We start from the raw sequence: 22,184 nt of genomic DNA on the forward strand, positions 1-22,184 counted from the left end.
TTTTCCTTAATTTTCAGTCTGTCTGAGTATGCTTACTCTTCCTTCTCCTCCTCCTCACAACTCTCAATGAAGTTCAGTTCTGAGTAAATGCCAAAATCCTGATTTTTTTCACAGAAGTAGTGAAACTACTAACATTAAAGTATTTTGAGGCCACAGTAGAGAAAACATTATGATTCGCTTTAGATTATTTTGAAAAGTGTTTGAATAATGGAAGTATGAGAAACAGATAACATTGAATAACTGGAAAAACTAAATATGGTTTCCACTGGATTTGGATTGAATTGAATCCAAAGAAGTGTCTACACAAACTTCTTTATTTATTAGTATATTTATGAGATAGCCATCACTAATATGTAGTTTAATATTGTAAGGAAGACAGCAATATTAGAATGTTCTGAGGCCAGGCTAGGTAAACAATCAATGCAATGACAACACAAACTAATAAACTGTTATAACAATTATTGTTTGTGTCTGTGCAACTCTGGCACGGTTCCATAAATTAGAGTGTTATATGAGAAGGCAATCTTATCATATTGTACCACTTACCATTACTGACCCATAAGAATCTGAACAACAAGTGTAAAGTCAAAAGCTTCTGTGCTAGATAAAATGATTGCTTGAAATTTTCTGGTTTATATTATGCAGCAAATTAGACACAATGATCTCTGTGCTCTTTTCTTGCCTTAAAATCTATGAAAGGCCTATGTGGCAAGTGAGAGGGTAAAAGAGGAAAAAGGTGAGATGGACAGAAGGAAAAACCAAGAAGAGATGAAAAAGAAAAAATGTGAGGAGGATGGGCTTTAAACTTTTTATAGATTTTTAAAATCCAATTAGCAAGACTAATTTAAAAGTACAGAAGCTACATGACAAGCTGTTGACTAGCAGGTGTAGCTATTATAAACTAAGTTACATGGAAAACTGGTCAAATATTTTCCAGTGGAACAGTATTCCATCAGAAAACGCTAATGGAATGGAACCAAAACCTTCCACAAGAACACAACGACTTCTTGAAAAGTTTTGACAGAAACCAGGCAGAAAGGCGGGCTAAATTACCAACATGCCTCTTCATTTTTTCTCTTGTCAGCCAGGTGGCTGGTGAGTAGCCTGCCAGGCTGCTGAGCTTCTGGTTTTCACAGAATCCTTGACTTCTTGCCTGATGGGCTGCCAAACAGCTGGAAAGCCAGGTCTCCAGGAGCTCCTAAGCTTTTTGGCTTCTTATGGCCTCCAAGCTCTCAGGCAGCTGCTTTGCTCCCCAATGAGGGAGATATGGGTCACGCTCTTAGTTTCCCAGCTTTCAGGTTAGGCGTTTTACAGGAACTGCACTCCTATATTTGTAGACATTAAGGATCTTGGGGCAATTTATGTCAGTCCACTGAGGATCTCCAGGGTAACATGCCTATAGGAGGCCCAAACAATGATAGTTGGTTCACTAAAATTCTAGGCAGCTTGGGCAGGCTGGTTCTGCATGTACCCTGGCAGCCAGCTATGGATTCCCCAAGCCAGGCCTGGCTTCCTGGGCTTCCTAAATCTCCCAGGACTCTGGTGGTCTGGAAAGCCTGAAGTGCAAGCCAAAAAATCCTTTTTGTCTCTCTTACAGTACTCTTTTGAAGTTTAGTTCATAACAAATGCTTAAAAATTTGGAAAGTCTACATCCAGATATCAGGCATTAAAAACTCTCTGAAAATGAGACCAAATACAGAGAAGTAGGTATGATTGATGTTAAAAATGATAATGTCTAGAGAAAACAAATAGGAAAATGGAAAGAGAGCAGGAAGAGCACCAAGTTTGAACTGCCAAGGTTTCTGTACAGAATTGCAAGAAGCACAGCAAGGAAAACAAAGAAACTGGAAAAATGCTGTACATACTCAAGCAGGGAGTTTCGACATTATAGGTTTAACAAAAGAATGGTACGTAAACAAAAATGTCTTGGTACTGCTTAAGTAAAATTTTTTAAATATAAAACAAATGAACAAGAGCATGGGGCATGAATGATCTTTATACACTAGAGTTTTAAATTAGTAAAAAGTTTAAATAAAGTATCTTAATTCATTTAAAACAGCAAATCATTTTACTATTTGTCAAATAACAGAAAAATTTCCAAGTTCCACTACCTTTCTTTGTTACTTTTAGTAAATAAATAATATCTGTGTTTTTATACATATGGTGATGTTAAAATTTCCATAACAAACAAAATCTGTGTAAGAATCCTAAATAGCATGGGTCATCAGCAGCATATTTTCCACCCACAGGTTAACTCCAGGCTGCTGGCTCCAGAAGAAGTAGTTTCCTCAGTATATAATACTTCTGTAAGCGTGAAAGTTACCTGACCTTTACACATACCCATCTCATGGACATTCTCTTTCCCCACATGTAGGAAATACACAGACAATTTTACATGGCTGATCATCCTTCATCACACCCATCAAATTCCACTTCAGAGCTAAAAGGGATGCAATAACTTCGGGGGAAAAAAAATCACATTTTATCAGAAAGGTGTGAGATCTCATTTCGCATGTACATTTTAAGAAAATACAATAACTTTCACTCTCTCTTCTCTCAAATCCAGAAAACTTTATATGTAGCTTCCTGAAGTTCTTTAAGAAAGCCTTTACAGTTGTAGCTAAAACAAAGCATATAACTGAAACTTTGAAAGTTGAAAGCTGATACACAAGAACAAAGGACAGAGACAAAGATGAAGCCTGACAATACCATTCCTATTCTAATGTTTGCAGCCAAAACTCTACTAAAAATGAGGACAGAAAATAACCTCTACCATTTCTTCTTTTTTTATTTTTTTTTTTCAAGGCATCCTGTTGAAAGGTTACTCTGTGAAGAAATAGGAATTTTCATACAAACTCAAGCTGGCAGTGTTCCTCTTACTGGCACAATGCCTTTGGACGAATTTTATAATAGCCAAAACAACAGCTTTGTAGAGTTTCTCTAAATTTTTCTGTTTGGGCTGATGTACATTGGGAGAACACTATAAATACTGTTTTTCAAAGAAGCGTCATAACCAAATATTGCTGTTCCAAAATCAACAGAGTTGAGTAGACTTTTCTTAGCCGTATTTCATAATCAGTCGTTTTTTGGACTGTGCACTTACACTTTGTCATTACCAATGTGCCTGCAGCAGTAACTTTTCCTTTTGGAAGTAAGGAACTAATTAATAAGAATCTCCTTCTATTAAGACAATTCCTTTAACAAATGACGGTCTCTTATGTTATTATATTTTAAAGAAATGTATAAACTAATTTATCTAAAATAATGAGATATTTTTCTCAGACTCACAAGTAGCACTCACAAGTGACGGGCAAATTTTCTCAGGATAGTTCTACCACACAAATTATATCACTGCCAGCCTACCTATAAGATCTTCACTCTGAAAGAAATTCTTAAGGTTAAAAATACTTAGAACTAATGCTGGCATGCAGAAACGATGACTGATATCTAATCAATATTATAGCTGCCAGAGCTGTAACAGTTTATGTACTACAGTGTACAATTTATGTCTTCTACTTAAGAAGTCTGAGCTCTGTCATGGACCAAACCACTCACCTACATCATGTTGCTGTAACATACTATATCACTTAGCTACATCATACTGATACAATTCTATTCTATGGGAAGTATTCTGAACCAGCTACCATAATGTAACTGGTGACATATATAATCTAGGGTTACAGGAACTTGGATTCTGCTCCTTTTGCAATTATCTGCTTAACAGCAGGAAAACTAGTTAGACCTGAAAGCCCCAAAACTGCCTAGCACCTAAATATCTCCAGAACTCAAGTCTTGGCGTTTTGTGACTCTTATGCCCCAGTGGTAAACCAGAAATGGTAGACTTTCCATCTTCAACAGATTATGGTTAGAGGAAGAGCATGAGAGATAATAATGTACTCACATACTATGACAATAACAGCCCTATCAGTGTGACAGATTAGCTTCTAAGATTTTATAAATATAATTGAAAATAACCTTGAAGTTGGATGTACAGAAAATGTCTGTGCAGAAAAATGGTTGCTGCACTACATTGTTCTAAAAAAATGTTTCTGATATGGTTAACAAGTCCTATTTCATCTTGAACCTCCCAGTACAGAAGAGAATCACTATAGCTTCCACAGAAGAGCACAAAAAGAAAATAAATCCAGATTCCAAGCTCACAGTTATTTGAAACATGGTTTGCAGTACAGGCTTGGAAAAGCCAGAATGCACATAATCCTTTTAAAGTCATATAGTCATTACTGCTTTTGAATCAAGCACTGCATAAACCAAACTGTGCTTCTTGGAAGATCATGCAAATTGTTGAATACTATTAACTTTGAATTAAAAAAAATGTTTAGATAGAAATAGTTACTGCACTTCCGCAGGGTGGCTATAATCGCTGCTTTATACATACTTCTTTCCATTCAGTGTCAGAGGAAAGGGTATTATTGGTAGGTTCGTTTCAGTGTGTCACTCTGCCTCAGTCTCACACAAAGAACTCTTTGTGGGGTCACAGATTAGCATTTGGGCAGGCAGCCAAGAGAGATGAAAGGAGGATGGCTACACTAAGGATGTATATAGCTTACACTCATCAAATACCCAAGGGAAAAAACACAAGAAAAAGAATCCATGTAGTCTACAATTTCAGTAGCTGTCCTCTATCCCCTTAGTTTCTGAAAAAGTGCTTTTAGTGGAAGCTCTAGCAATGTTAAGTTCTACTCTGGCACTACAGGTTGCAGAGTCTTACACATAGTAAATATTACCTCAGTTCTGAGATAAAGCACAATTTGAACATTCAGTTATAGCAAGACTACTCAAGAGAGAGTCAGGTATAGTCATATCTTGACAGAGGAGACCTGTATAAACCCCATCAAAAACTTTATTATACTAGAGAGTATGTTTAAAAGAAAAGATGGAAAGATAATTCAGAATAACCAGCATGCTTGAAAAATGGCAAGCAAGCTGCAACTGTAGAAATCACTGAGAAGAAACAGAAAATGTTTAAGTTACAAAAATCAAGACCAAATGTTCTCGCAATACTTTCATCCGTGTATCTGTATCTACATTTACTCATCTATATAAATTAATAGCAACCATATAGTGCTCAATTTCATACACTGCCAGCAGAGGATGCCAAGGATATCTAGCACTTTGAAGGAATTTCCACTCTTTACATGGTCAGGATCTCAAAAGATAAGTGGAAGGATATATATTTGTGGTACAGTAGAGGGAAGATGCAAAAGTTGCATTAAATTTGGAGGTAAATTAGAAACGGAAGATATTACTGTACAAGGATTAAGGATAAAAGTCTACTTATTATTTTAGGAAATTTCTAATGGGAAACAAAACCCTCTCCATTTATTTTACCACAGGTCAGTGGTTAAGAATTCACTGAAGATGACTTACAGCTTATACTTACCATTATATCTTTATTTGGAAACTGACACAAACTAAATGAATAGCTCAGTCTTCTGTGCCCAACTGACCTGCACAACAACCACTATTCACAACTGGCACTTTTTGTTGGCAGTCTGAGCAGAAAATCTAAGGATTACATTGGCATCGGGTCTGAAATATGCTCTGAAACCCGTTATGGTCTCTTGAGAACATAGCTGAAGTACCTCATAGTGGAGAACAACTACAACTACCTTTACTATTCATAGCCTGTGAGTAGAAGCTTTCTGTTTTCAGCATTGTCAGATTTTCAACATGCTTTATATGGGCAAAGCAGAACGCTATAATGAGTGCTAGATAGAGGACAATTCACTTTTGAAAAGTGAATACATCATTTTTTTAAGCAGTTAACAGAACGAAACAAAGAGAATGAAAGCAGCAAACAGCAACGTATTGCTGGAAATCATCCAAATATTAAAAATATATGTGAGTATATATATAACAAAACTACTACTTTAAAACTTCCTTACCTTAGTATTTTCAATGCATGGACAAATAGCCCAAGCTGCAGTTGCTTGAACATCTGGATTAGGATTTTTCAGCAATGACCATATCAAACGAACTCCATCTAGACGGTCAATTATGCTATTGCAGAAACAAACCAAAAAAAGAGATCATTACTTATGGAGTAGACAATGTCAAATTTGAAATTATATGTTTGTTTGGAACACTGCTTTAAGAAATATTGGTATGATTTTCTTTAATCTACTGTTCTGCTGTAAGTACTTGTGTTTTATTGTCATCTAATCGCCATCAACACATTCAGTAAAAACGCTTACTTGAGCAGATAGGTGTGAATACATGATGCAAAGACAGAATATATTTTCTAACTAAATATCATTAATGTTGTTTACTTATTTCTCAGCACTGTAATTCAAAATGCTTATAGAAGATAAAGTAAACTACATTATAACCAGAACTCATAGAAACGTGAAAACAAGCATGTGACTTTTTAATGATCTGCATGCAAAGTGAAATCTGATTTCAAGCATACTGGCTTCTTTCATATAGTAACAAATACTTTCCAAAACAAATATTTATGCCCAAAACTATGTACTTAACTTTTTATTCAGTCTATGCTTAATGTATTTACCTTACTCTATGACATATTTTAAAATACTACGTTTCTAATCTAGCATTAGAAATTAAAATGGTCACACCACAGTGCATCCTTTGTTGGGCACGAATAACATGTAACTTGTTTCCCATGTGTTCCTTACCAACAAGACTAACACTGAACACTGTGTTATAATTACTTAAACACACTGTAATCAAAGTAGATTCGTGACTAGCTGAAAAATGAATTATCATCAGAATCATCTCTACGCCATCTGCGTTATGTTTACATATCAATCAGGCTTGGGGATCATAACTGCGCATTAGGCTCCAGTGAATACCTTAAATGGAAAGGAAGGTCAAACAAAACTTAATACCGTTCACAAATATGCATTTTTTTCAAAAAGATATGTTGAATCCAAAGCCAATGAAGATAACGAAAAGCAAATACAGCTTCATTTTTTAATCTTAAAAGTAAAAATTCAATTGTATAACTGCAATTGCAAAGTGGTTAAACACGTAGGTTTTTCAAAATAATACTTTTTTGGTTGAGATACTATAAGTTATTTAAGATCTGCTAAATTTAATACAGCTTATTTTACATACTTAGCTCCAAATCAGTTGCAAGAAAATCATCATTCAAAGGACAATTCAGAAATCTTAACACATCAAAAGAAAATAGCATGATCACAAACTACGTAATTACCTATATATGTTCAACATTGTAAGGATGACTTCAGTAAAATCTTCAAAACAAGATTTTAAATCCCTCCAAAACCCCCACACTTAAGCAATTTTAACATTACTTTCCTGTCATTTCAGAAAGCACAAGGAGTTTTTTCCTAGATGAGATGTTAATTAAAAAAGAACCCATGAATCTTTCTTCTAGTCAAGCAGAGTACTGACCATTTACCAACATGAAGTACTTCCTCCCAAGAGGGACTAAGTATAAATGACTCAGCTCCAACCAGTACATAAAAATCAAGAGGTAGAAGCCAAATAGCTCAGATTTTTGCACCACGCTTAAATAAAAAAAAAAAAAAAAAAGAAAAAGAAAAAAGAACCACTGGGCTGATTTATCTTTCTATTTTTCTGAAAGCTTCCTTTTAAATTTAAAGTTTACTTTCATTTGCTTTTCAAGGTAAACCAGCCTCACTCACTGGTTCATTTTCTAAAGAGTTTTGCCTTTTGCTTGAAGACCTGAAAGACTAGTTGTCTTACACCCAACAGAACAGCTCAAAAAATCTGAAAAGGTCATCCTCCATCCATTCAGCATGTCAAACTAATCAAACTAAACCAAACTAATAAACAATAAGGACAAAACAAACAAATCTCCAAAGTACGCTGTCCATCACTGATTACTGCTTTCTCTCAGTTACACTAGATTAGCCCAAATGAAAAGAACTCTGCATACAAGAATGATGCTCTTAAATTACTGTACTGGAAGAATTATTGTTGTGTAATCATGAAAGAAGCACTAACCCTTTTATTTTCATCTTGCTGAGAACATATATTTGCCAATTAATAATTTGCCAATTGCTTTGCTAAACAAGTGACTAATCCTTTCTCAATTCAATTTTTAATCTTTTTAAGGTTTCACTGCACAATGTAGCAGATGAAGAAACCAGGTGTTAAATGAGCATATCTGCTACAAAAGCAAAGGGAACACTAAAATAAATGGCCTGAAAAATGTTTCCTCTATAAAAGTGCTTAGACATTAGATTCCTTTCTATGTGAAATTTCTGTTAGGTTTCTTTACAAATAAACAAAGAAAGAGATGGGAAAATAGACCTGTAATCTTGAAAATTTCAGTTCTGATGGCATTACACTAAGCAATATTCTGATTTGCTTTTGTATATAGCTTTTGTATCTAATTTTATCACCCCAAATTTATTGGAACATTATTAATAGGATGGTAGAATAAAGCTACTTACCACAATAAAGACAAGCAACTATACCTTAACATTTACTTTGGTTGGCATTCAATTCTGTATACATCCATAGTTAGTACATTAGCCACTCTGTGGTTACAGTCCCTTAAATTATATATTTTATAATAATATGTTGACATTATGATGATAAAGTTGAACTACAGTTAAACCTGTATTAAACAACCACTCACGGGACTGTTAAAGGACAGTTCTACCAAAAAAATGCAGAATATTTCCTTTGAAAGCTGAAGGGAATCTCATAAAAGATTATATAATGCAATATTCAGTTGATATAACAATATGTTAATATTTAATATTTTAAAATTCAAATATTTAACTGCCTTATAGAATAGCCAAAGTACATGTATGTAATGTATCTAATGTATAAAATACTATTAGTCAAAATCAAGATGCGTGAAAGTCACACGAAGTAGAAATGTAAATCTTATAAGTAATTGCCACCTGGTGCTTCACTGTAAGTACATAACAATATGCAGAGTTCAGAAGCAAGAGCCTGTATTCTGAACTATTGCTGCTCTTTCCCTAGCAGAGCGGAGGCATCTTCCAATATACCTGACCCAAGAGGGCCAGTGACCACCTCTTCTAATTCAAAGCTTTGAACCTGATCGTAAACTGTTCTTATTTGATCACTGATACAATTTAGAATGAGGTGTAAATTACTCTGCTCCTCAAAATACCCAGAGGTGGTTGTATTGGCAGTTAGAAATATAAGAGCAGGAGTGACGAGGTGCTCCTGCCATGCGCTGCTGTGCCAGGCAGACGTGACCAGAGCAGCGCCCAAGGGTGTGCAGCTGGCAGCACGCCTGCAAAAAGGCAACTGCCGGGGGGAGCAAAACATCTTCTTGGCTTCCACACAGAATATGTCTATAGAACATGTCTTACAGGCAAATAGTTTTAATGCAATTAAACACATTCAGAGATTACTGGAGTGTCCAGGACATCATCTGGGAAATCTCAGGTTACAATTAACTGGTATTTGCTATTTGGCCAGTGCAGATAATTTAACAATTTTTAATTTTTCTGAATTACTTTTGTTGGCTGTTTACAGTCAACAGTTGTTTAATAACGACTTTTCACATTATTTCATTTAAGAATCTTGGTATCATGATGTCATCGAACGTCACGAGATGTCTGTGCAAGACGTGGCTTACAATTCTAGAAAGTAACTTTTTTTTTTAGGTAATTGAAACTAGCAAAGATGTTAATCTGAAATAGCACTTCTCTTTCAAATTCAAACTTAATATTGAACATTTCCAGAAGAAACTTCACTATGAATTGCTTGAACACACATGCATACACACAGCCTAGACATCTGTTTGTCATATCTATAATATTTTTCTGTTACAGTGCCATTTGCCAGTACTTTTGAGAAGTCTAGTTTAATTGCCTGCCAATTTAGACCACAAATACAAATGTAAATAAACAAAGTTATACTGACTCTGCACTGTGCTCACTGGTAAGATTACAGGGTTTAATTCTGGCAGAATGTAATCTTGTCTTTTTTGAAACCACAATTTAGCATGTTTCTTAAAACTTTCACTAGTTGCTGTTGACTGCTTTGATAAATAGTGTTATATAGCAATGACTCAAACTCCATCTGTTTGACTAAAATAATTGTACTTTTTAGTTTATAAGATTCTAAACCCTCAATTTTAAATGCTAGAGATGAAGTCTACAGGTTTTCAAATGAAAAGTGCAAATGAAAATCTAGCTGCAGATGAAGAATATACACTAGTCCTCTGACTTTGATAAGAGAAAGAGAATAATTTATATAAAGTTCCTCAAAAAGACAAATGTACATAAAAGATGTGCAGTGGCATCTGTCAGTGGCCATGCACCAGACTAAGTATGGAGAACAACTTCACGCTGTCCACATAATAGTAAAAGGAAGTTCAGTCACATAGGTTTGGCTTTTTAAGAAAAGTCAACTTATTTTTTGCTGTGAGTAAAGCTGGCTACTATTCATTTTACACAGCTCGATAGAGTCAAAAGGAATCCCTTAATTTCTGGAAGTTGCCTTATAATAAAGGCTTGGCGTAGAAAAGTAACACTATTGTACCTTCCACTGAGTAGTTGCAGAAGTTAAAGTGTCAACTAGGAAACATGACAGAGATACAATATATAAAAGATATACAGAAGCTGTAGTCTCACCTATGCTGATCTACTAGTCTTCTCTCTTTGTCAGTGCAGGATTCCTCCATGGAACATATGATAAATATACAATATTTCCCTCAGAAGTTAACTGCACAGTTTCATAGAACACTCTCAGTTTTTTATTTCTTATATTAATCCCATCCTCTTCATTACATACCCTTGAATCATTCACAAAAGCCACATGAGCTCCACTCTTGGCCTGTATGATCTATGCATGCCTACTGCTGCAAGCATAACCACATTCAAAATAGAAGACTGTTCGATTGAATATTTAGTCTCTAATCCACACTTCATAAAACATACACACAGCTAATGAAATGTTAGAATATGTCTGAAAATTCTCAAACCTTCTGAGGGCTTGATACTCCCTTTATATTTTCCTGCTTTGTTTGAAGTTTCTAGTACATATGAAAGTTTGTGATAGCAGAATCCAGAAAAATCATCATAGTTTTCAGAATTTCTGTAGTGCCAAACTAAAACAGTAACTCATTAAACAGTCCTTGTCTGTACCAGATGACAAAGAAAATAGGGCTTAAGACCTGCCAGCCAAATTTGCCAGGAGAAAAAGGTAATAGTAGAGAACAACTAATCTCATAGAACCTGTCAAGTGATTCTGAGGAATAGGTGATTATGAAATGAGGAATGAACCAGGATGACCAGAAACAGCCAACTATTGAACTGCGATGGGAAGTTCTCATCACCTGTATATACTTAGAGGCTACAAGTGGCTTTGCTTTGCTTCTTGCTTGAATACAATCTCAGCACATCTCCGCACAGTAGTTTCCAACAAGACTACTTATTGTTTTAGTCCCAAATTCTGTAAATGGAATAAAGTGATGCTACAGACTCTGTATCCTTTATGTCTTTGGTGACTTACTCTTCCCAAAAAGGAAAAGATCAGTTTGGATGAGGAACTACAATTTCAGTTCCTGCTCCACTAGTCTGAGAGGAGGAGAAGGGAGAGGAATTGATATCCCTTTGTGTGTGTGGGGTGGGAATTAAATATCTTAACCCTGTGAGGGGCAGAGAAATCAACCAAACAAATCCTTTAAACATGTGAGTAGTTGCACTGGTGTCAATGTTTTAACTAAGCATTGCCTTCAAATATTTTGCTGGATTGGTATCAAACTTATCCACACCTGGATGAATCAAACCTTGGGAAAAGACAGCAGCATAGTCTCTTCTAGTACTACAAGTCTAAATAGCACAATACATCAGGTACAGGTCACAGTCTTGTCTTTTTTTTTTTTTTTTTTTTTTTTGGTAGTAGTAGTAAAAATAATATTCTACTCTTGATCTGAGATCTGGCTTACTTGTTCATGTTTTATAATATTTAAAAGGAAAAAAAAAAAGTTGAGAACCATCAATAAATAATTTGCTCACATGAACCAAACTCAGCATTTGATCCCTCTGTCCACTCTTTGCAAACTCCATAAATTTTTGTTCCAAACAACCTGTACTCTCTCCTTCTTAAAAACAAGATGGACTTTGTTCATCACAATTTGAGCAGCAACTTGTGTTATTTCTGCTGCTTATACTGACCACATTCCAGTCTGAAGCTACCCATATTGGATACTACAAGCGATAGTCCTAAGTACTAGAGTATGTTTGAGGTGTTATTAATATTTACTGGTATTTAAATTTCTCAGTTAATTTACAATGTTAATTCTGTTAGGTTCATGCATAGCACTAAAGGATGATTTTTAGAGAGATACATCGTGAAAGTGATTTAATTTATGTATACTCTAATGCTCCATAGCTAACTGTTCATGCAAGCCATGTTTACAGTTGGGTACCATCTAGCCTTTTGCCACTGGGTGACAGCCAAAGCATGAAAACAAAAGCCCTATTCAGGAAAAGAATTCCCTACACTGCTATATGAATATCAAGTGAATTATGCAAATCAGAACAGGAGGAGATTAATAAAACTCTCTTTCTGACCTTCCTCATGTATAAGGAGGGAAATATGCCGAGAATCTTGAGGTAAATATCCCTGTAGGGGAACAGTAAGCACAGTAAATGCCGACCTCAACATTTAACTGGAACACTTAATCATAAAACTCAAGGATGTTTGTAAGCTGTACACATCTACATCACAAAACCAAAGACAGCAACAACTCTCTCAGTAAAAAGACAGTCTTTTTCTTTGGTTTTGCAAAGGAACAAAAGAGGAGGAAAGGGTCAAAAAAAGTCTGAGTTCATAAAAGCAATGACGGAGAGAGACAAAACAGATAAAACACAAAAATATTGCTCTACTTTTCAAAATTTAAAATTGTTTTTCATTACAGCAAATGCACACTTTTCCTTTTGGAATTATTTTCTCTAATTTAGGCTATTATTTATGATTTGAGAACAGATGTAAAAGCAGAAGGCAAAACAGGTACTTATACACCACTTTAAAATGGTGCCCTTTAACTCTGAATTTTAGCTTTAATAAATATCAGTTTATTAAAGGTTTATCTGATTTTCCCAAAAATGTAAAAGTTTTACATGCTATGTATATTCTTCTTTAATAAAAATATTTTATATATATATAGAGAGAGTACATTTTACAGGGATGTAACTAACCTACTCAGTGCTGTCAAAAACACAAAGTAAAATATCCTTTTAAATCAGTTTAGACTTGACTATATTTGTGCTGGAATTACTAAAAAGAAGGGTTTTTTTCAATATTTAAAATGCTATGAAAATGAATAGCTTACAACATAGAGTCAGGTTCTGTTGCACAAGCTCCCAATACTTTGTTGACATTCACAAGTAGTGCCTGATTAGTTCCAGAAAGTAACTGCACTAAAGGTGGTATTCCACCACATCTACGGATAGTACTTCGATTTACTGGTTCTTTGCAACATTCTCCCAGTGCTCCGATAACATGTACAAGAACTTCTTCAGGCTGGTCAGTCAGCAGTCCTACCAAAGCTTCTACGACTTTATATTCCTGAAATCTAAAATAGAGAAATAAAACCAAAGTTGTTATTTTCAGTACATTACTAAGTTTAATTTTACAATTAAAGTATAATTATAATCCATGTCTAATGTTTAATTTCTGTGTGTAAAGTATCTTGTTGAAGAAATCACCATATAGGTAAACCACTTCAATCAGTTCTTGTCAGCATGACGTACAGCATAATTTCTTACTCCGCCTTTTAAAATACATTTCTCTAGTTTGACTAGTTTGAGCGTTTTTTAAAATTTGACATTTGACACGCAACATCTATAGACAGATAGCTGAAAACATACTGGAAGACTGGCAAGTACTGTGGCAAGAGTTCCAGTACTTTTTCCTGCCATGTTAACACCAGCTAGAGCCATAGTGTACTAAACCCTCTTTCACCTCTCTGAACCCTTACTTTTCACTAAATGTTTGCCTTTAGAGCATTTGCCCTGACCAGTTCTGTATTTAGTTCAGGCCAAATAAGGGCAATTTCCTAAGGTCAGAGCTATAGTTGTACATTTCTATTATACTATGTTAAACTCCATTTTAAAATCAAGTAATTGACAGAAATTTGAGTTGACTGCTATGTTAATAATTCCCTCATTTCTCACAGCACTCCAGATGCTGAAAATCAAAAATATGTTTTTAAAAATCCTGGAGATCCCATCCTACAAACAGATGCATGATAAACCTCAGAAGTTCATCTTTCAGAAGAGGACTTTACTCCACAGTACTGGAGTTGTGTTCCAAGTTCATTTTGTTCAGAATTTAGAAGATTCTTAACACTTAAAAAATACTGTCTCTTCATACATTTTCTATGATACACCTTGACAATTCCACTTGGTATATCGAGCTAGATATAACCTGTAGACTACCTAAGAATAATGCTTTGACTTACACCTTTGTGTAAATACACATAGCTCCTTCCCTAAAGAGGGAATTTCTCTGAGGGTACAGAATTCTCATTTGTGCTTCCCCCACAGCCCCTATCTTCTGGAAAAGTCGAAGTGCAAATACTCTGTATTTCCCAGGAATCAGTTTTACATGTGCCTTTTCTTTCATACAAAAAAAATAGCATTTTTGACATTTTGAGGGCAGAACTAGAACTGTTTCAACAAAAGTTACTCCTTCCAACCTATAACAAAGTAACTGAGAAATAAGAAACTTTCATTTTTCATGATTCAAGCCTTTGCTTAAGGAGGAATCGTCCTCTCTTTGCTCACTATAATTTGGAAGTATCCCTACATTTTTTTTTTCAAGAGAAAACATCAACAGTATGAAAAAAAGAGCAACAAAGCAAGCAAACGATTATTTTAAAACCCTGTTTTTCTCTGGCTACTTTATCTGTGTTGCATATCAACTGCTTCCCAGATGGAATGATAGGAGCAGGTTCTGGCATGACAGAGCTGCTGGCTCAGGCCACCTTGTGTCCAGCAGCAGCAGGGCTGTTGCGCACAAACTGGAATGGGAGCCAGTCAGGCCCTGGCACCTGTATCAGCTCATTGCTGAGGCAGCACAAAATCTCAGCAATGTGCTGCAGGTCTAGGAACTACTGTGGAGTAGTTCAAAGATAATTAAGTGGCCCTGCAGGAACCAGCAGGGTTTGTTATCTTCATGCCAGACTCAAGCTCATCCCTCCAGATCTACTTGCACATTTTCATATTATACTCCCTCCCTGTTCTGCAGTGCCCTCCCTTCTTGAGTTTGGATAGGGTTTATTGCTTCAGACTCAGCACTACATAATACATGAATTCAGCTCCAGTCTGGAGTTGCGTCTGGCTAGTAACCTTTGTGAAGCATCAAGCGCTTGCCAAAGATATGTGAGTAGCCCAGCAAAAATCTGTTTGCATTTGGACAGAATTTTTTGCTACAGCTATACTAATAAATAAAACAGGCAGTGGCTCATTCTCTAGCCCTGAGGACAACAAGTACAACATAGCATCCATATGGCTAAAATCTCTCACCCCCACAATTCAGGGTGGCCTCACCCGTTCTGTGCAATGGAAACAATCTGTTGCCTGCGCTGTTCCCAAGGAGTGTCTGGGCATTGTCTGGGAGTGCATTTGCTGGCACAGGCCAACCTCTGTAAGGGGCTGTGCTACCAGTTAAGCAGTATGGATAATCATAACATTGTGCCTGAACCCTGAAAAGTTCAGCTCTCTTCAGTTTACTAGTATAGAGAGAGGCATTCAGTCCACCTCATCACTGACTGCTCCAGAACTAGGTCGCCTCCCTGCAGACACCCAAAGCCCACAGGAAAGGAGGATATACCCTTCTGAAAAGCCAGGTTACTGTGCAATCAAGAATGCAAACTGCAGCTGGACAGCAGTAGAGTGTAAGAAGGCCATGGCTCTGTATACTTATAGTCTGGGGACTCATTTAGGACAGTAAAAAGCCAGACTCTTAACCCTTATTACTGGAATTCTTTCTGATTTTTATGCAGCAGTTATCTGTCATATCTGCTTATCCAGCAAAGGACACTAAAATTAGTTACCTCTTACTGATATGCCTTCCAGCCTATGAATCTTACATTCCTCTGAACAGAGCAGCATAGCTGCAGGAGGAAGTCCACCACGGACTCCAAGGGAGCAGGCTTTTTTTTTTGAGGTAAGGTGCATCGATCTGACAAATTAATTTTAGATGAAGGTATCAAGTATTCTCAATCAATAAGCTGTTCCATGAAAGGGGGAGGGTGATAACTCCTGCTGTCACATTCTCAGATAATCACTCAGAACCCTGATACTGAGAGGCTGCAGGTACCTATGGTACCTGCAGTTAATTCCACTCATTTGGAAGCTGGGTGTCCAGCCTAAGCTATAATACTTTTCTGAGCCCCTCCTGTAGCCAATTAGGCTAATTATCCTAAATTCCAGTATATTCTTAAAGTAGGCACACATAATGTGTATTAGATATCTATCCTAGAATGAGATAATTTGCTGTGTCTCTTGACATAACACATTAAAGCTAAGTGTACTAACTACTGCCTCTAAAATACAGTATTGATTCTGGTTTGTAAGCTATAGAGAGGAGTGTGGATATCAGACATGCCCATGGTCAAATGTTTAGTATGTGCTAGTACACCTCCCAACACAGTGTCCTATATCCAGCTCTGTGGAAAGGGACCTGGGAGTCCTGGTGGCCAACAAGCTCAATGTAAGTGAACCATGTGCTGCTGTGGCAAAGAAGGCCAAGAGGATGCTGGGCTGCATTAGCAAGGGCATCACCAGCAGAGACAGAGTCACTATCCCCCTCTACTCAGCACTTGTCAGGCCTCACCTGGAATACTGTCTTCAGTTTTGGTCCTCACTATATAAAAAAGATGTAAACAAGCCAGAGTGGGTCCAGAGAAGGTCCACAAAGATGATCAAAGGACTGGGAAGCTGCTATATGAGGAAAGGCTGAGAGACGTGGGCTTGTTCAGCCTTGAGAAGGCTTAGGGGAGACATCATCACCATATTCCAGCATTTAAAAGGTGTCTACAAAGAAGATGGAGACTCCCGTTTTACAGGGAGTCACATGGAAAAGGTGAGGAGTAATGGGTACAAATTACTTCAGGGGAGATTCCGATTGGACACAAGAGGGAAACAGAGGGAAATTTTTCACAATGAGAACAGCTACTGGAAAAATCTCCCCAGGGAAGTGGTGGATTCCCCAACACTGGACACTTTTAAGGTTCAGCTGGACACAGTGCTGGGCCATCTTGTCTAGACTGTGCTTCTATCAGTAAAGGTTGGACCAGATGATCCTTGTGGTCCCGTCTAACCTAGTATTCTATGATCTTAACTATTTTTTAGAAGCACCAACTGTCCCCACGAACTCTCAAGATTCTAGGGACTTAACACTTTCCACTGTACTCTGATGAGGTCAGGTGGCAATTTTTTAGGTACTATAAAACCTAAGTTGAAAGCCCAAGTGATTATGAATTATGGTTTTGAAGAATCATGACATAATGATTTTGAAATGAATAGAGGCTCATAAAATCAAAACAGGATAATGTAATAAATATTTGTAAAATTAAATTGTTACTTTGACACATTTTCTTCACTGATTGCACATCTCCAGATTGCTCCTGTCACAGCTGCTAAAAGTTGTTTGTTTTCAGAGTTACCAAGCAGAACAGATAGTGGCTGTAGACCTCCATGCTGTCTAACCAGGTCACGAGTTTCTTTATCTTCTCCACACTATACAAAAAATTTAAATATACATATTACATAAAACATGTAAAAATATGTCTTCCAAAGCTAGGTGTATTATATTGTAACTAGTAAAAACTAATACAGAAGATAACATAAATATTTTATTAAACTATCTGAATATGGTAACAACTCACTAAGAGAGTCTGACAATAAATCACTACTATATGTAGCAATGCTTATGCTGTCCTGTTGTCCACCTTGTGGGCAAACAAACATAAAGAACCAAAGCAGCTCTTTACACAGTTTCCTCTGCCTCTCTCCATATGTCACCTGTGTAATTTAGAGCTTGCACACAAGAACAGCAAATAGGGACTTAATTACAGTATTAAATATGCAGCTAAAAAATTCCCAAAAGAATTAAGTCGAAGAACATAATCATTTTTATAAAGTAATTTCTTACACATTAGAGAAATAGAAAAACTAAGAAATATTAAAACTGACAATGGCATGAAAACAAAGGGCTAATCCTGGCTCTAATCTACTGATTCTAATAATACAATTACCTTAAATATGGCACTTGCACAGTGCATCTGAAGCTCCTCATGTTCACTGCTCAGATTTTTCACGAGGTACTCAATCATTCCTTCTGTCCTTATTGCAAGTCTGTAACTTGGCTAAAAAGATAAAATGCGTCTTTTAAATCCTGTATACTAACAGTTAATAACACTAGTCACAATAATAATACAGTGCTACAATTCTAGGCTTTGATATTGAGAAGCCTTGTACTTTATTTTAAGCATGAGTCATCTGCATTGCCTTGAAAATACTTTTTATGTTCTCAAAGTTAATCAAATACATAAATACTCTGCAGTGCTCTTCAAATCACCTGTAAAACCAGGTGGTGTAACACCTATTTTGTAGCCACCTGGCTTAAACACAATTCAGAATATTCTGAAAGGTGTCCAGCGTCCCTGCTCAGAGCCAAGAAAAAAACGTTTCAGAATGGGATCAAGAAGTACCCACTCACTTCATCAAGAGCCAGCAGCCAAAACAACAAATCTATTCCCACAACAAGGTTAGAAAAACTTGTTCCTAGAATTAACTTTTTTTCAGTGATCTTTTCTTCCAAATTTTAACCCACAAGCATTGTGGCAGTGGACCATTACTTAAGAGAAAGGAAACATTTCTGTTAGAGATGCATTTAGTGCTATTTCCAAATTTGGCCAGGTAAGAAACCCTCAAAAACTTCACCTTCTCAGTATAGACTAACTGAAGTTAAAATCTGCCAGGTTGCTGTCTTATGGAGCATGCATAAACCTGTGTAGATCAAGAAGCTAATTTTAAAAATACGGAGCTATTTATTATGCAAAATCTGTCTTAAATTCAGCAGTAGAACTTAAATATATTTTTCACCTTAAGTGCAATGCACCTTAATTTCAAATATGATTCCACAAAGGGAGAAATAACCACTCATCTTTTATGGCAATGGTAAAAAATATTTGTATTCAAATTTAAAACTTAATATACTCAAAGCTGTGAATCCTGCCAAGGAAATCTATAGAAAAATCCAGCGAGACCTGGACAGGCTGGAGAGTTAGGTGGGGAAAGATTTAATGAAATATAACAAGGGCAAGTGTAGAGTCTTGCATCTGGGCAGGAACAACCCTGGGTTCCAAGATAAGTTGGGGAATGACCTATTAGAGAGCAGCGTAGGGGAAAGGGATGTGGGGTCCTGGTGGACAGCAGGATGACCATGAGCCAGCACAGGGCCCTTGTGGCCAGGAAGGCCAATGGCATCCTGGGGTGTATTAGAAGGGGGATGGTTAGTAGGTGGAGAGAGGTTCTCCTCCCCCTCTACTCTGCCCTGGTGAGACCCCATCTGGAGTATTGTGTCCAGTTCTGGGCCCCTTAGTTCAAGAAGGACAGGGAACTGCTGGAGAGAGTCCAGCACAGGGCAACGAAGATGATTAAGGGAGTGGAACATCTCCCTTATGAGGAAAGCCTCAGGGAGCTGGGTCTCTTTAGTTTGGAGAAGAGGAGACTGAGGGGTTACCTCATTAATGTTTATAAATATATAAAGGGTAAGTGTCACGAAGATGGAGCCAGGCACTTCTTGGTGACAACCAATGATAGGACAAGGGGTAATGGGTTCAAACTGGAACACGAGAGGTTCCACTTGAACTTGAGAAGAAACTTCTTTTCAGTGAGGGTGACGGAGCACTGGAACAGGCTGCCCAGGGGGGTTGTGGAGTCTCCTACTCTAGAGACATTCAAAACCTGCCTGGACACATTCCTCTGTAGCTTTATCTAAGTGTTCCTGCTCCAGCAGGGGGATTGGACTAGATGATCTTTTGAGGTCCCTTCTAATCCCTGACATTCTGTGATTCTGTGAAAAATCACATATATTCCTTTCTTTTTCTTGCAATTCATCAGACACCATCCTATCCAATTCATAGAACATTGCAAACCACACTGCCTTGCACTGCATTGGATCTTCTTGGCCACATCTGCACATTAGCTTTGTAGAATTTAAATGTACTGATTAACCAGAATATAGCATTGTAAATTACCAAATTTGTCAAGTACGATTAAAAAAAAAAAAAATAGAAAAAATGGCTTTGTTTAAGGATTTCTTTTCTATATATATATATATATATTTGGTTTTTTTTCACAAGCTATGCCTAACCTTTTAAATAAAAAATACATGGTCTTTACTTCATTGCAAGCTGTGACCTCAAAAACAGTTTGATGATACAATGTCTCTACTTCCTGATGGGATAACTGCCCTGGTTTAAATGGATTTAAGTCAAATGTAATGCTTCCTTTCAGTAACTAATTTTTTTAATCATCAGAAATAACTTAGCTGTATGTGTTTTCTTACCTCTGAGGCACATTCTTCTAGTGTCCCCACTACTGGGATTACGATGTTTGCATCTGAACATTTGAGCCATCTAGCTAATAATGGAATGCCACCAGCTTTACAGATTGCTTCTTTATTTTTGACGCTTCTGCTGCAGCTCCAGAGTGCCAAAGCTCCACAGCGTGCTATTTCAGTATCTTTTGCTTGATATGATGTTAGACTGGTTGATCCCACTGAAATACATTCCAACAGCCCAACCTAAAAAAAAAAAGAAAAAAAAAAAAATTATGTACAGGGAAGTTTGATATTATAATGTTTTTTAATGATGGCAAACGCTACCACAAGAATCATGCATACAACATGTGACTTATTTTTTGGACAAAAATGTGCATATTACAAGGGTACAGATTTTAATATCCGCTTACCAATCTCTTGATTCCTCCCTGCCGCCTTACTGTCCTTCGTGCACGTTTAAATTGAGCAATGTTAGCAATTGTTTCAGCTGCCAAACATTTTAGATCTCTATCTGGAGAGTCCAGTATTTGCACCATAATCTCTAAGCCCCCAAGATCTGCAATTGCATGTCTGATCTGTGTATTCTGACTAATTTCCTTCAGGATTTTTAATGAAGCAATCTAAAAAATGGAAGATAACAGAAGTTAAACATTATTTAAGTATACATTAACAGAAAAATACCTTAAAATGCTGGGTTATCTAAAACATTTTATCTTTTAAATTGAATCGGAAGCAAAGAAACTGAAAGTCAAAGAAATTTATTTTTTCTTTTTTTCTTTTTTTTTTAAATTGAGACTATACAGAAATGAGAAAATAAATCAATTTTCTTTATACTATATAACTTGGAAAATTGAAAAAAATATTATAATAGAAAAGGCATATTCATTACTCTATTCAACAAAGCTACTAACCTGACATTTAATTTCTTCTGTATCAAGTAAATTAATTAACACTTGAAGACATCCAATGTCTCTGATGGCCATCTGACAAGCTTCTTTAGCCAGATTGAAATCTCTCATTGAACACAATGCAATTACAGTCGCTGTTGGATCACCTCCCTAAAATAAAGCGAATAATTAACAAATGTGTAAAGTGCATTTAATATAAAACTTAATCTCTTCTACTAGTAAAACTACTACTAAAGAAGACATATGTTAGATTATTTCGATTCTATAGTGTTAAATAACACATAGTAAGAAATCGAATTATTGCTAAAGTGTGCAAATGGCATATAGATTGAAGTGAGAGTTAATAGCACAGGTGACAAATTACTAATACAGCTTGCTGTGAATGGACTAGCAAATTAGGCAGTCAAGTATTGTGAGTTTTGTATGAGTGTTTGCAGATAACAAAAGAACACACAGTGAAGATACAGACATTTCAGAGAAGCTATCTGCATTCTTTGCATTGCTGTTCATTCTGGAAGAAACTAAAGAGATTCCAACTGGAATCTTCCAATGTGGAGAGGATTTTTTTCAGATAATTTTTCTGAAACTGAAGTCACTCTAGAAAGTTTTTATAAAAAAACCCTGATATTGTGAACAACGAGTCGCCATTATTAGGTAGTATTCAACTGAGTTATAAGGGATCCAGGGTAAACTAACTGATTCAGTAGAAGTGGTACTGTATCCTCTTGCTTG

The 22,184-nt window shown here is 36.4% G+C and overlaps 1 protein-coding gene across 1 annotated transcript in view; it reads right to left on the bottom strand.

Annotated features, from left to right (window-relative positions):
* The window catches only part of LOC309436367 (outer dynein arm-docking complex subunit 2-like), a 55,013-nt gene extending 33,435 nt beyond the window's left edge, over positions 1-21,578 (bottom strand). The window contains exons 1-7 of the mRNA XM_082045503.1: positions 21,456-21,578; positions 20,955-21,164; positions 20,551-20,787; positions 18,233-18,343; positions 17,560-17,714; positions 13,301-13,543; positions 5,907-6,021 (exon numbers count right to left, since the gene is read on the bottom strand). Coding sequence (XP_081901629.1) covers positions 5,907-6,021; positions 13,301-13,543; positions 17,560-17,714; positions 18,233-18,343; positions 20,551-20,787; positions 20,955-21,164; positions 21,456-21,563 — 1,179 coding nt within the window. The 5' untranslated portion in view covers positions 21,564-21,578. The remainder of the gene's footprint in view (positions 1-5,906; positions 6,022-13,300; positions 13,544-17,559; positions 17,715-18,232; positions 18,344-20,550; positions 20,788-20,954; positions 21,165-21,455) is intronic.
* Positions 21,579-22,184: the final 606 nt, after the last annotated feature.

This window comes from Streptopelia decaocto, assembly GCF_964273445.1.
Source record: "Streptopelia decaocto genome assembly, chromosome: 2".
NCBI classification, from domain to species: Eukaryota; Metazoa; Chordata; class Aves; order Columbiformes; family Columbidae; genus Streptopelia; species Streptopelia decaocto.